This window comes from Rattus rattus, chromosome 9 (genome assembly GCF_011064425.1).
Source record: "Rattus rattus isolate New Zealand chromosome 9, Rrattus_CSIRO_v1, whole genome shotgun sequence".
In the NCBI taxonomy this organism is placed as follows: Eukaryota; Metazoa; Chordata; class Mammalia; order Rodentia; family Muridae; genus Rattus; species Rattus rattus.
Window position 1 is genome coordinate 60247343 of NC_046162.1, and position 15141 is coordinate 60262483.

Below are 15141 nucleotides of genomic sequence, written 5' to 3' on the forward strand. Positions count from 1 at the left end.
TGGGTATCTCCGGGGTATCCGGTTATACCTGGGCCCCTGGTATCTCCCTGCTTCACAGCCGCATGTGAAGTGACACCCTGGGTCTGTGTCTCCTGGCAGATGGGAATGTGAACGACTTGGAGGCTCTAAATGTCCGGTGTCAGTATAGTTTCTTTCAGTGGGAAGCCAAGCCTTTATGGAGGACTTGGAACTCTGGCCTCGTGGACTCTGTTGCTGGAGGAGCGCAGAGAGGAATGTGTGTGCAGCTCCTAAGAACTCAGTCTGCTGTTTGAAATAGGAGCACGAGGGTGGGGTGCAGCCCCAGAAATGGCATTACTTTTACAAGGGACACCCTTCCTGAGATTCTGAGGCAGTCGGAACCCACAGGATGTCAAAAGCCCCATTGTTTCAGGAAATTCATCACTGCCAGGCAGGGTATAGTTGGTCCAAGGAGAAGTGACCAGACAATGGAGAGTTGCTAGAGAGTGAAACTGATGTGTGGGTTCACCTGGTGCGTAGATGTACCACTGTTCTCTCTCTCATGTGCAGTCCTCTGGGGCAGCCTCTTATTCCCGTCCTCCTCCAGGCCTATGACTGGGGTGGAGGAACATCTGGAGGTTAAGTCCCTAGCCCTGGGGAAGTAGATCCAGGCAGGACCCAGACTGCCGACTTCGACCTTTAAACAGTTGGTGCAGCCAGATTAGTTGCTGTGCGACCTTAGACAGGTCACTGTTTCCTCTGCTCTGAAAGGAATGACAGGAATCTAACTTGGAGTACTACCAGGTCAAATAATGATTATAGAACACAATGTTAAAAAGCGTTCCAGTAGAGAATGCTCAATATCTTGGCCATTGTTATCTGCCTCTGCCACCCCAGCCCCACTCTAGGAAGCCAGGCAAATGTATACCCCACTCCTTCCCTCCTTCCTTCCCCCTCTTCCTCTCCCCCTCCTCTTTCCCTGTTTCACGCCTGCTTTCCCTTAGTTCAACAACACCCTCAGCAAGTGCTTTGGACAATATAACCCCACACGAATCCTTTTAGAAAAGCAGGTTTATTGGTCCGGCTGCTCACCAGAACACAGCAACTCGAGGAGCTCCCCTAGAGCCCACAGGAAACTGTATCTGCCCACAGTGTTAGCCCATCAGCACAGGGGACCTCATCCTGCATCTGCCCACCCTCCTCAGCTTATCTGTCTCCAATCAGAGGAGGGAAGGGGACCAAGAAAAATAAAGGAAAATTAAAAATAAAAAATAAAAAGCAAAGCTTCGTATTGTATAAAAGGTTTGTGGTTTCCATCTCCCCCCCCCCAAAAAAAAGTAATCAATTAGCTGCAATTCTAAAAAGCAGGGAAGATGTGTCGTTGGGGAGAAGGAAGTAGCCTGTAGCTATCATTTGGGGGAGGTGTTGCCTTTGCTCCTGACCAGCCTTTAAAGGGGGAATCAATGTGTCCTCAGGAGAAAACCTGGTCAGTAACTATAGAAATCAAGCCTTGGACAAGAAGTAGCACCCCACCCTCCCTAACTTTCAGATAAAGGTGCCCACAAAAGCAAGGAACTTAGGGAGGCAAGCTCTACAGTTTTACATTAGGGAAAGATCCATGCTAGAAGCAGCTGAGAGGGAGTTAGGGTGAGCAAGCCAGCAGGCCCTACTTCCCCAGTTTCCGGCTAGGGATCGCCACCAGAGGCCTGGCCTTTAGCACCTTGCCTTCTCCCTTCCACCGGCCAGCCCTCCACAGCTCGCTGCTGCCCCCTGCTGGAACGCTAATTTTCTGGGCTCGGAAAACAAGACTTCCCAGAAGGCAGTTCCCAGATCCTGGAAGAGAGAATCCAGTCCGGCTTACTTCTCTTTGGAACACACTTTCTAGAACTGACTGCCCTCCAGATCCAGAGACTGTCCTGCTGTCCTGAGATCTTACCAAAGCGGAACTCTTGTCTTGAATTTCTTTGTGTGGCTAATGAGGGCATTTCTTTCTTATTTCATTTCAACCTCTCCTATCTTCCTATCTCTTCCCAAAGCCATACTCAACGTGCTCCTGTGTGCAGATTTTGTAGATTTGTAAATGTGCTTCTCTCCTGACACACTTCCCATCCTTTCCTAGGCTCAACTCACCTCCTGCTTACTTCGGTGAGACCTTTATCCAGGGTAACACTCTGCCTTCACCCACCGTATTGCCTTAGATTTCTCCAAAGACCCTCAGGTCTTCCCGTGAGCCACCTCCCGTGTGAGCAAAGGTCTCCCTACACACATTTTATCTTCGTGGTACTTTGAACTGCCCTTATTTTGAAACAGCGTCTCGATAAATTACTCAGGCTGGCTTTGAGCTCACTCTGCAACCCAGGCAGGTCTTGAACTTGCAAATCTCCTGCCTCAGCCTCTCAGGTAACTGGGAGAGCAAGCAGGCACTAGAAAGCTGCCCCTACAAGGGTTGTCTTTAGGATTCGCTCTTTTCTCTTGCTGCAATTTTGGCTTTGGAGTCTCCCAGGGTGAGGAAAAGGAGAAACAGCTCAGGAAGCAGGGGTGGTGCAACTTAGTATGAAGCTGTGTTGGGGAGGGGCAGGCCTCTGACAGGGCCTAACTAGGGAGCTTAGAAAAAGCATCCTGGAGCAGGACAACCAGGGCATGGGTCATTCTTCCATATCCTACCCAGACTGTGTTCAAATTGAGGCTGTCCATGGTGAGAGACCATCTATCCCTCGGTCTAAGGCCTATGCTTTGGAAGGCTGCTCTTCCAGGGGATATGATTTCCCCGCTTTAAAAAAAAAAGAAAGAAAAAAAGAAAAAAAGAAAGAAAGAAGAAAAGCCCAACCAGACTGGGGCTTAGAATGCAAAAGAGAAAGTTTGAAATGAGAAAGGCGTTGGGCAGGAGTGGGGGTCAGGGAGGACAGGATCAGGCACCGGCCTCCAGGGCAGAGCCCCGTGAGTCCTGCTCAGTCGCTGTCGCTCTTGTCCACCAGGACGGCGTCCGACTCCTCGGTGATCTCCAGCAGCGTGTGCACATCGGGGCTGCTCCCGCGCAGCAGGTCAGTGGCCTCGCCGCGCTCCGCGCCAACCTCGTCGTCATCGGGACCCACCTCCACCATCTCGGTGGCCTTCAGCACCTCCACCTCGCCCTCGCGGATCTTCTTGACGTGGAAGGTAAAGGGCGGCACCTTGTAGACGGCGGTCTTGGAGCGCGCGTACACCACGTGGTCGGGCGTGAAGGACTTGCGCAGCTTGTCGCGCGACGTCTTCAGCTTCTCGCGTCGCTCCACGGGCACCAGGCGCGTGCCCAGCTTGTTCATGCGCTTCTCCAGCGTGTGCCGCGTCTTCTCCAGGTTCTCCTTAGTCTTCAGGCGCGTCTTCTCCAGGTTCTCGCGCGTGCGCACCTTGGTCTTCTCCATCTTCTCCTTGGAGAAGGCCTTCTTGAAGTCGTCCACGCGCCGCAGGCCGCTGCGCTTGATGCGCTCGGCGCGGGACTCCTCGATCACCTCCTCCACCTCCACCGCCTCGTCAGACGACAGCTCGATCGCCGCGGCGTCCTCCTCCGGCCGCTCGCCCTCGCCCAGCTCATCGCCCTCCTTCTCCGGCAGTGCCTCCGACTCTTTCAGAGACTTGCTGACGCTCAGTTTGGCCGGCAGCTTGACTTCATCCTAAAAGGCGAACAGAGCCTAGATGAGAAATGCCACTGAAGAGGGCAGAGAGAGGGCTGGATGGGACCCCGGGCAAAGTGCTGGCGATTCTGGGGAGAGCATGGGAACTTATGTGATGAGGGTGAAATCCACCAGAATTGTTCGCTCTCAAACACCCCCAATGCCTGGTACAGATGTGGTCATAATCTGTGCGTCGCACAGTCCTTATACAGACAGCAGCACGCGGAGAGAGCAGAGCTTCGGGTCAGAAATTGATCACCATTATGATTATACTAAATATTCCCAGGGACCTTCAAACCCTTTTACACTATGGCTACGGCTATGATTGCTTTAAGCGGCTGTGACTTCGGAAGAAAACAGCTTAACTTTGAAAATAGCAGAGCGCCCTCTGGTGCCCTAATTTACACAAGGGGCAAAAAAAAAAAAAAACAATTTGGGAGAGTTTAGAAGTTGAAGCTTCTAGGGGGATGGGCACAAAGCCGATCCCAGGTGATCCCCAAGTGGGGTAGCTCTAAGCTAAAGTAAAGGATCTTTGTTCTTGGGATTTTAACCAGTTTGGAGGAAGGAGAGCTCTGCCTACAGCAGACGGTTTCCGTCCTTGACTTTCTCATGTTCTTTGGCTCCACCAGTAGGCATCCCATACCCCTACGTGTAAGTAAGAGGAAAGGGAAGAAACTGGCTGAATGCCACGGATCTGTTTCTCTCCAATCTGAACATTTCTTCTGCTCCTGTTTTCCCTGCCCTGGAAGAGAAGGGAGGACTGCTATTCTAATCTTGTTTCCCAGGCCGGAGCTTAAAGAGCCAGGAGTGGGGAGGGTGGCTTTCCCATCCAGGACTGCCTAGAGCTCTAGAACTCTAAGGTAACTTTTAGTTCTCCTCTTCCTCTCAGAGCTCCTAGCACCAGTCCTATTCTTGATTCTGTGGACATTTTTCAATAACCTGACTTGCGATCAACAATTCATGATTTTAAGCCCCCCCCATACCAAAAAGTACGCATGGGTGAGCACAGACCAGAAAAAAGTCTGACCTAGATCAAAAATGGGAGCTCCTAAAATGGCCCAGGCTCTTTATAGGTTTTTAAATCCAAGAAATACGGGAGGAGGGCACATTTTTCCCAAAATATTTTCTCCAGGTCATTTTCGAAAATTATAAGAAAATCCCATCTCCTGAGAAAACAAGGCAACATAAGTTGATTCTTCCCATAAAAAGATACACACACACATACAGACACGCGCGCGTGCACAGGAAAAGGATACACAGAAACACATCTATTCAAGACATATAATCTTTATACCACCTGCTACAGAAATGCCTTCCCCACCCCCAATCCCTTTCCTATTCCCTCCCATTCACATCCCCTGGGGTTTCCTGGTTTACACTAGAAACTAGGAACACCTCCTCCCAACTTCCTTCCCTCCTTGTCAATAACATTAGCAGGAACAGAAAAGGAATGCCGTCTCCATTTCGTCTCCCAACTGGGCACCAGCTCTGTCGGGCACCAAGCCACCTCATGCTATCTATTACACTACTACACCTCCCAGCAGGCAAGGTAGCCGGAGCACAGGGCATGCTGGGATTTGTAGTCTCCACCTGCCACAAGTGGGGCTTAGTCCTACCGATAGAATCCTAGGGCATCTGCCATCCCTTTGCCTCTTATTCACTGAGGTGCTGAAAAAATGTTTTCCTTGTACTGAGTGTAGGAAGGCCTCAGCCTCTCCCAGCATTCCTTCTGACTCCGGCAGTACCCTTTGAGTCTCTTGCAATCAAGACTGACATCATACACATCATCTTAGGACTCCCTAGGATGAAACTCTCTGCCACCTTTTCCAGGTATCTCAACCCAGATTCACCTGTCATTCATTCATTCATACATACATAATACATACATAATACATACATACATACATACATACATACATACATACACACATTCTCTTGGGCCAGGCTTGGTGGTGCATTGGTGCATTGCAGGTCTTTGATCTCAGCCCTTGAGAGGCAGAGGCAGGTGGATCTCTGTGAGTTCAAAGCCAGCCTGGTCTACAAAGTGAGCTCCAGGCCAGCTGGACTACACACAGTGACACCCTGTTTTAAAAAATGTTTCACCCCTTAACTCCTAGACTGAATACCTACCAGAGCACGGGCACGTACACACACACACACACACACACACACACACACACACACACACACACACACACACCACACCACACACCAATTTTACTAAGGTCCAACAATGTGGATGGAATAAAAGATAGTCAGGAAACAGTCTCAACTCCTGGAGAACAAATCCCTGCCCCTACCCCTACCCCCACCCCTGTGACTCTCCTCCTGTCCCACCCTAACCCTAAAGACGGAGCTGCTTTATCTGGCCTCTAACTTCTAGATAAAGGTCTTTGCCAGCTGAGCTCAGAAAATAAGGCTAAGGAGAACACCACAGGCTTCTCCTGCCTACCCCAACTTCCACTGCTATAGTGTTGGGGAGTGGTCCAAGGGAAGAGAAGTTTATGCCTGGGCTTTCCCAAGAAGGGTGCCTAGGAGGGTGTCCAAGAAGGGTGCTTTCATGGTGGGCTTCCCCAAGAGTGATGGCTTCTACCAGAGGCACCATCTTCTGGATGGAAGGCTGGGATGTGGGCAAGAAGAAAGAACTTGGCTTGAGTCCCTGCACAATGTCCTGAAGGCTGGCCCTGAACACAGCACATCACCATTAGCTTTTCCCTCCATTAGTGGATTTCTCTTTTCCACTCCCATTTCCAAGCCAGGCTTCCCTCATGACTCACAGCCTTGGAGCGCTGTCTTGGGCCCACCCAGCCTGTCTGTTGCTACAACAGCCAGCAACACAATCCAAAAGCACCTCCCCTCGCTCTGGCCAGGCACCTTTGTCTCACCCTGTGTATCTGCCAGAGTGATTAGGGCAATGGAGGGGCCTCGTTGGAGAGCAAGAAGGGAGGGTCCTGCTTGTTCCGATTTCCCGTTTTTATTAAACAAAACCACCACTCCCAACAGGCTTGGTTTCCAGAGTTACCTTTAATGACCAGGTCTGAACAAAAGCATGCACGGCTTCCCCAGCCCCTGCCAAGCTAGCACCCCAAGCCAGGAAGGCACTCACACTTCACCTCCCACCCCTGCTGCAGAAAGGAAGACCTTCTGGTTTAGCAATGTCACTATAAGATTATAATCTGGGGTTGGGGATTTAGCTCGGTGGTAGAGCGCTTGCCTAGGAAGCGCAAGGCCCTGGGTTCGGTCCCCAGCTCCGAAAAAAAAAAAGAACAAAAAAAAAAAAAAAAAAAAAAGATTATAATCTGCTGGGCACGGTAGTGCATGCCTTTAATCCCAGCACTCAGGAGGCCGAGGTAGGTAGCACTCTGTGAGTTCGAGGCCAGCCTGGTCTACAGAGAGAGTTCCAGAACAGCCAGGGTTGTTACACAGAGAAAGAAACCCTGTCTCAGAAAAAAAAAAAAGTATAAACTGAGCACCCATTATGCCCTAGGCATTTCATATTTGTTAGAGAGAAGGACAAGTATTAGCCAGCTGGGGGTAGGAGCCTCTCTTGACCTAGTGCTAATCAGTTCTATTTACACTGGTGCGGAGAAAGACACTGGAGTTGATTCTGAGACCTGCTTAAAGAGCATAGTAGAAGAGACGATGTTGTGGCACGGAAGATGCATTGTGAAGAAGAAATGAAGGGGGGAGTCCTAAAAGCCCAAGCCCTCTCTCTGCTTTGGGTTATGGAGTCAAGGAGGCGCTTTCTCTACAGCTCCCTCAGCAGTGACGACATTGTTCCTAAGAGGAACGGAACTGACTCTCGGGAAGATGGCAGGGCCTCTGTTATTAGGACTGTTTGTGGTGCTCCAAAGAACCCCCATACAAAAACAATCATACCGCATATCTATAGTATTACATTTTCATGAGGGAGGTAGATGGGGGGAGGGGGGAATGCACAAGGATTCCCTAGGGGGATGGATGAAAAGAGCAGAGAAGCTTTGTGCATGGAGTCAGTTAAAATGTCCTCCCTTTGGGCCTCTCTGAGCTGGCAGCTCTTGGGTGCCCCACCCAAGGTAGGATCTGGCAAACATAAGGGATCCCTTTGCAAAACACTTCCTAAAAGAAAATGAGAAAGAAAAAAAAAAAAAAGTTAAGTGTAAATGTTTTCCTCAGCTACAGGGAGTGGGTGAAGAGGGCACGGAACAACTCCCAGGCCTGGGCCTCATGAAGGCCCCCCTCCAAAGAGGCTTTGAGCCAAGCTGGCCTGTCCCTGAGGGGTAGGGAGTGAGGGGGCAGGGAAGAGGGAACCAGAAGACACACCCAGTCTCATGCAGTTTCATGCAAGGCAGCCTTCGGGTGCAGCTCAAGTCTGGTGCTGGGAGAGCTACAGTTGAAAAAGAAATCAACCAGTTCTGTGGTCGAGCATTTGCTTAGCATGCAGGGAGTTCTGGGGTCCATCCACAGCACCGGGAGAGCAAAACATCCCCACCACCACCCAAGAAAGGGAGAGCCCACTTCCTTACCCTCCACCCCCACCACACACACAACATTTTTCTGAGCACTGAGGCATAGAAGCATTTTCCAACACCCATTGCCAGCCCATAATGGACAGCAGCTTGAAAGGACAGAGCCATGAAGGCACTGTCTTCCTTCAAATGATGAGCCAATAAGAACTGGGAGGGACACCCTGTTCCCAGAGGGCCCGGTGTCCCAGGAGATCCTAGATCCTCCCACCAGCCATTGGCTCCTCTGGGGTGGATCGGAGCCCAGGCTCTGGGTAATAGGGCAGTGGGCTGGGCATCTGCTCAAAGGCTGGGCGGTCAGGCACTGTTTCAGGCTTCAGGTGAAAGGGCTCAGTCTCAGGCAGGAGGTCAAGAGGCACGATCTTGGGTGTGGCTGGGCCAGAGGGTGCATTCGGCTTCTTCTTGGGCTAAGATGAGGAAAAGGGGTTTAAATGGCACTTGGGATGAATGCAGGGAGGTTGACAGAAAGAGGCCTCTGTGACATGCGGAGCGGGGTCTGGTTGAAGAGGGAGAGGCCCCAGAATGAATCGGGGTGTGCCGAAACCACATTTGAAACGCTTCTTTAGGAGGGCCCAAGGGCTAGGAAGGGGTGGGACAAACCCAAGCCCATGAATTAATAAACAGCTTCAGCTGAACCCCCATCCACCTCCTTCCTATCTTCCAGAATGTTCCCTGGTCCTCTCCTATGGCTCACGCCCTCTATTGCAATGTCACTGTCCTGCACGAGATGGTCATGGCTTACTGAGGGGCTGGCGTGAGTAGGGAGAGATTCTGCCAGGCATGGAGAAGGAATGTTTTGAGACCAGTTGGTAAATCCTAACAGGAAGGCTCGGCTGAGTGAAAGAGACTCACACTCCCTTCCTTCTGGTTCTTCCCCAAGGCAGGGTGGGCATGCGTGGGTGCCACCCTGGATCAGAAAAGGGACAGACACAAAAAGAAGAACACTCTGGCTACTTCCCTTTTGGCGTCGTTTCTACCTCCTCCCTCCTTTGCTATCAGGCACTGTAACACAGAGAGAAATCAGAATCTAAAAGCAACAAGCTATCTTCAGGACAGGTGGGCCTCCGGGATTCCCGGGAGCAGCTTCTGACCCTCTCCAGAGCTGAGCTCACACTCTTGCTTTGTGCAGTCAGAACGTAGGAGAGGGACAGTTGGGGGAGCAGCAGACTCAGACAATAGCGATGTTCGGTAAAGCACGTAAAAGTCCCAAGGCAGCAACAGGTCCCTGCCTGCAGAGTCCGGGGAAGAGGCAGGAATGGCAGGGAGGTGGGTGGGAAATGACTCCCCTAGAAAGGGATCCTAAGCCAGGGACACCCATGGCTGCCCTGGTTCGTACTCCTTATCCCGGGCAACTTCTCCCCACTGCTCTCGCGTTCTAGGTGACCAGTCTTTGCTTCTGCTTCAGCCACTAATGGCCATCAATATTTTATTGCTGGCCAACATAGCACATGTATCTGCGTGCACGTGTGCACACACACACACACACACACACACACCCCACAGGGCCTATATACCCAGGTTCTTGCCCAGTTTACTTGTTGCGTCAGCGTCTCCTGTAGCTCAGGTTGACCTCAAACTGGCTATGAAGCCAAGAGGGACCTTGAACTTCTAATCCTCCTGCCTCTACAGACTGAGTACTGAGATTACAGGCACATACCACCCGGCCAATTTTTGTGGTGCTGGAGATGGGAGCCTAGGGCTGTAGCCCGCTAAGCAAGCACTCTAGCCAACATAGCTAGATTCCTATCCCGTTTGCTTGTCTGGGGTGGTGGTGGTTGTTTGAGAGGGTCTCCCTAAGTAGCCCAGGCTGGTCTCAAACTCACAATCCTGCTTCCAAAGCCTCCAGAGAGCTTAGAGCTCAGCTGTGCACTACCACACTCAGCTGGCCCCAGTTTTAAGGTTACCTCATCGCTTAAGTGACAATCGGCAAGTAACTTTCCCGGTCTAGGCCCCAGCTTCCTAAGACACACAATGGAGAGGATGAAGCTGGTTATCTTCTAGCTCAGAGGGCTAGAGCCACTGAAGGATGAAATATTCACATGAGTAGTGTTGCGATTAGCTTTGCTACCCCACCTAAGCTCCGGGAACGGGCCATGCTACACTCATCTCTGATGTTGTTGCTTAACGGTGTGCTACCCTGTCCCCTCTTGCTGCCGGCTGCTGGCTTTATACCCTCCCCTCACCCTTTTAACTTGGACTTTTACAGCAGTCAGATTTGACTTTTAAAACGGGGTAGTGGGTGAGCAGATAGTAAGATTTCCTTCAGTCCTGGGAATGCCCCTAAAAATACCCTGTCTGCTTTGGATTGCATGACCAAGAAAAAGAGCCCAAAGCTGTCAGTTAGACATACCCCACAGGGATGAGGCTGAGGGGGTAAAAGGGAGCAGAGAAACAAGCTGCAAGTATTTTTAGATAAAGGTTTAGGGTTCTTCTAGAGAAAGGTATCTGTGATTCACGTGGAGTACAGGAAGGAAGGAATTAAAGGCCGGTGAAGTTTTGAGGAGAAGCCAGCAAACCCTCGTTCTAGCCATACTGTCCTCTCCTCTAATGTCTGTGAGTAATCTGATCTCTTCAAGGTTTCTGGGTCCTCTTCCCAAGCCCATGGAGCAGATCGAAAGGGTATCGGCTTTGCCTCATCCAAACTTGCCCACCTTTGGGGGATATAGGGCAATGGCAAATCACTTTGCCTAGGGCGCTTGAGCTTGGAAAAAATTACAACTTCCGGAAAGCATTTGTTTCCATTTTGTCTCCCCGTCTAGGTTCCAATCTAGCCCTGGAAGTATCAAAATCATCACTGTACCAGTGGCCGTGTGGATTTCGGCTCTCCTGGGTTGCCCGGTGCCCATCTGCACAAATTACCCAGACCTCCCACTGGCCCTCAGTCTACAACCGTTAGACTTTACTTCCCTGCCCAGCAGTGGTGACACACACCTTTAATCCCAGCACTCAGGAGGCAGAGGCAGCCGGATCTCTGAATTCGAGGCCAGTTTGGTCTATAGAGGGAGTTCCAGGACAGCCAGAGCTGAAAACAACAACAGCAGCAAACCTCTGTCTTAAAATAACAAGACAAAATAATAAAAGAATTCAATCATTCACTTCTCCCCTTCACTAGCTGTTGCCTATAACTGTTACCCTATAGGACAGAATGAGACGTCACACCGCTTGCTTTTGTTTAGAGCCACACACGGGTATCCCCACACCAGGAATGGGGCATGGGTGGCCAGACATCCTGATCCCAGCACGGAGGCTCCCAGACCCTTGGGTACCTTCTTCTACAGTGTCCCCTTTGCACATCATGATCCCCCTACACCTAGAGGGGTAACGTCGAATCTCCTTTCTACTTCCCCTCTAAAAACTCCTATCTTCTGGAAGCTCCTTTCCAGTCAGTATCTTCTCCCCCCCCCCCACTCCCCACCCCGGCCCGGCCTGCCTTGCTCTCTCTGCCTGGCCATCTCCTTATCCTGAGTTTCCCATAAACTCTGCCGCCCCCAGTCTTCCCTATTAGGCCTGCCAAGACACACGGCTATTTTTACCCTATTCTTTTCTCAGACCGTGGACCTCTGCGGACCCGGGAGGATCTGCAGGCAGCTTTCCTCCGACCCAGGAGGCTCCTCCCCCTCACCCCACCTGGAACATCCTCGGGGCAACGCAGGGAAGCTCTGCAACTCTGAGCCCTACCCCAGGTCCTGGAAGCCAGTCCTTACCTCTGAGCTTGTCCCTGTCACTTAAATGACTCCTTCTTTCTTTTTAGATTTTTTTTTTTCTATTTTGTGTATGGGTGTTTTGCTCGTATGCGTGTCTGTGCGGCACCCCTGCTGAGGCAGAAGAGGTGTTAGATTGTTGTTAGCCATCATGGGGGTGACTGGTTCTCTGGAAGGGCACTCAGTGCTGTGTACGACTGAGCCAACTCTCCAGTCTCAGTCCCCAGCCACTCTTTTTTTTTTTCCCCCCCGGAGCTGGGGCCCGAACCCAGGGCCTTGCGCTTGCTAGGCAAGCGCTCTACCTGAGCTAAATCCCCAACCCCCAGCCACTCTCTCTTAACTCCCTGCCCTCTTCACCCACTGGCTTGGTTCAGACGTAGTCAAAGCCATCTGGTGAGTGCCCCACCCCACCCCATCATTCAGACAGTGACGACTGTCAAATGTTAGAGTTGGAACAGAACAGAGAGGACGCCGACCTCAGCAGAGAAGTCCCCCACCCACTCAACATTTGTCCTTTCTCTCAGAATCCTCAGCGTGGGGAGGTTTACCTCCAGGCTGAGAATGTCCCCAGTTTGCACAACCTGGGACATTTAAAATGAGAAAGTCACCTATCCGAGTTCTTTGTGACAAGCACAGAAAAGAGCTAGCTTGCTTCTCTTTGCCTAAACATCACCCGAGAGGGCCACACAGGTCTCAAAAACAACTCACAGGACCCTCCTGCCTCTGAGTAGTTAGACAGTGAAAACAGGTTTCCTCCTCCCCAGTGGGTGCTATAAATGGGAGAAGCAAAGCTCTTTGCCTGGTTGGTTTTAGACTGAGTCGTGTTAGTTACATGGCCTCAGGAATGATGGGGCCATGGGTATGCACCAGCAGGGCAAAGCTGTTTGCAAGTCCCTTGAAAGAGTGTCTCATTAGTGTGTAGAGGTAGGCACTGGGAGCAGGCCTGTTCTGCCTCTGTCCTACCACCAAAGTCTCCAAGCATACAGACTGCTCAGTTCTTCCCCAGACACTGTCCCAACTGCACAGCCCACGGTTACTCTTGGGGGAAAGGAAGCTAAGGTCCTCATCTCACATCACATGGTTACTCTGAAGCATCCTGATCAGGGATCAGGCAAGTCTCAGAGCTTGGTGATCACAGCTCCTTTACACAGGTCCTTAAAGGTGGGGCGTGCGGGAGACCTAGTCTTCTATTTTTCCATTCTCCTCAGGAGCATAAACTAACCCTACAGCCCTTCAGTCCTCTTAGGAATGGAAGCATCAACCAGACCCAAGCAGGAGGATGCTGGGCTCAGCACATTCCCTTCCAGGGAAAGAGCGCCAATTCCACACTCAGCTCAGACTTTCTGTCAAGGGGATCAGGGAGGGGAGAGCAGGGACAAATCTGCACTGACACTCTCAGATGCTTTAGGGGTTGATACTAGAGCAGGAGGAACCCAGAAAGGTGCAAAGAATGCAGCGGGTGGAGCCTGAGTGAGGCAGCCTCCACCCGCTAGCACCTTCAGAGCGCGGGGACATAGCCCCCGCAGTCATGAGGGGGTGATTCACAGCGCCCAGACTGCCACCTCCACCAGCCCCACTAACACTTCTAACGCCCACCCTACCTGCCCCACCCGCTCCTACCAGGCGCCAAGGGCGCCCGCGCACCGCAAAACAGGCTGTCCCCAGGGAACTGAAAGTGCCTGAAGGCCAGGGGCAGATCACGGCCTGGGGACATGCGTGGGTAGCCAAGGTTGGTGCGGGGGCGCGGGGATAGGGTGAGGGGGGACTGACGGTCGTGTCCCTTGCATGGCGCCCCCGCCACTGCGTGCCTGAGCCCTGAATCACCCGCTATATCGGGCCCACAGCGACAGAGGCCCCAGGCCCCGGGCCCCACCTTTAGTGTCTGCTTACAGAGGGGCACCCAAAGACCACCAGGGACCTCGGGCATCTCCAGCACCCCCCCCCAAAAAAAAAACTTCCTCTAAGTGGAAAGGCGTTTGACAGAGACAAGCTGGGAGCTTTCAGCGTTCCCAAGTCTAGCCCGCTAACTTTTCCAATAGAGTTAGAGACCGAGGGGAGGAGCCTGGGGAGGAAGGCGCAGGGTGCGCCCCTCTGGGAGCCCCAAGAGTTCGTCACTCCCTGAATCCCACTCCAGCTGGGCTCGCAGGAAGGAGGGAGGAGCTCCTGACCGCTCTCACCCGGCCGGACTGACGGAGAGACGAGCCTCAGCCCGGTGTCCCCACCCGGATCCCAGGCCAGGGCCGCGGGGGTGGGGGTGGGGTACCCCCAACTCTGGGCGCGGTCCGCCCCGCGGGCTCACCTGGTAGATCATGACTTTGAAGTTGCGGCGCCGCAGCAGCTCCGCCTCGTTGACCTCCAGTTTCTTTATCTGGCCGGCCTGGCGCTCCAGGCTGCCGCGCACCGTCTTCACGTTGACGCTGACCTTGCGCACCTTCTCCAGCAACTTGCTCACGGTGTTGCTGGTGGTGGCGTGCGCCTTGCCCAGCTTGCTCAGCTCTCCCTGGATGCTCTGCACAGCGCCCTCCATCTCCGCCTGTCGCTCTTCCAGCTGGGCTTGGGTCAGCTGGATCTGGTCAACGGCGCCGATGATTTTATCCAGAAGGCTCAGCACCAGTACACCGTTTACCTGGTCCGACTTGATCAGCTCGTCGGAACCGGTCCCCGACGGCTCCTCCGTGGCCCGTGCCTCCCCTGGGGTGGACTCCGGGCCCTCGGAGGAAGCATCGGGATATCCGGAATACGGCCGCTCGACGATATGGAGCGTGACATCCTCCATGGCTTCCCGGAGCCGTGCGGGGCCGACCCGGTGGAACTGGAGCGGGAGACCCGGAGAGAAGGAGGAGCGAGAGAGGGGAAAGCAAGCAGGAGCCTAGAGCGGAGGAAACTCGAGCCACGTCCGTGCGCACCGGGACTCTAGCCAGAACTGTGGGGCGGGGAAATCCGCGAGTTGCCCGGCTCCCAGACCAAACCTGGAGTCACGTCGGCCATTGGCTGGCCCCACCCCAGAAAGGGAGGAACCGGGGCTGGAGGGGAGACCAACCCCGGAGGGGCAGCGGAGAGGGACCCAAGAGCCGGGCGCCCCACCCTGTTCAGGATGGTTGGAATAGTTGGAGCGGGAGTCTAGGGCCCCCCTTGGCAGTGAAGGCTGCGGCAGCGGGACTGGGGCGGAGGAATGTGAGCTGGGGAAAGGAATTAGGTCCTCCGGAGTGTGCTCTACAATTCTCTTTCCTTTTCTTTTTCTTCACCCACAAACCCACTCTAGCCTTTGAAGATCAAGCTGAGGCCCAAATGGAGTGTGAATAGGATGTAAACAAGTTTTATGTGTCG

At 52.8% G+C, this 15141-nt stretch overlaps 1 protein-coding gene across 2 annotated transcripts; it reads right to left on the bottom strand.

The window, feature by feature from the left end:
• Positions 1-1011: 1011 nt before the first annotated feature.
• On the bottom strand, positions 1012-14788 carry Cavin1 (caveolae associated protein 1). 2 transcript variants are annotated; one of them, XM_032913239.1, is made up of 2 exons: positions 14114-14788; positions 1012-3608 (listed from the first exon to the last, which is right to left on the bottom strand). In XM_032913239.1, exons 1-2 carry the CDS (start codon positions 14588-14590, stop codon positions 2907-2909), a joined length of 1179 nt encoding a protein of 392 aa, XP_032769130.1. In that variant the 5' UTR covers positions 14591-14788; the 3' UTR covers positions 1012-2906. The 2 variants fall into 2 exon arrangements, with proteins under 2 accessions (XP_032769130.1, XP_032769131.1); XM_032913240.1 differs by lacking the exon at positions 1012-3608 and adding an exon at positions 8311-8520.
• Between the last annotated feature and the right edge of the window lie 353 nt (positions 14789-15141).

Bases quoted from the DNA above. Each gene is read 5' to 3' on its own strand.
- Cavin1 (XM_032913239.1), bottom strand. From the start codon at position 14,590: ATGGAGGATGTCACGCTCCATATCGTCGAGCGGCCGTATTCCGGATAT. The intron at 3,609-14,113 runs GTGAGCCCGCGG...TTCGCCTTTTAG, and splicing joins TCAAAGTCATGATCTACCAG to GATGAAGTCAAGCTGCCGGC.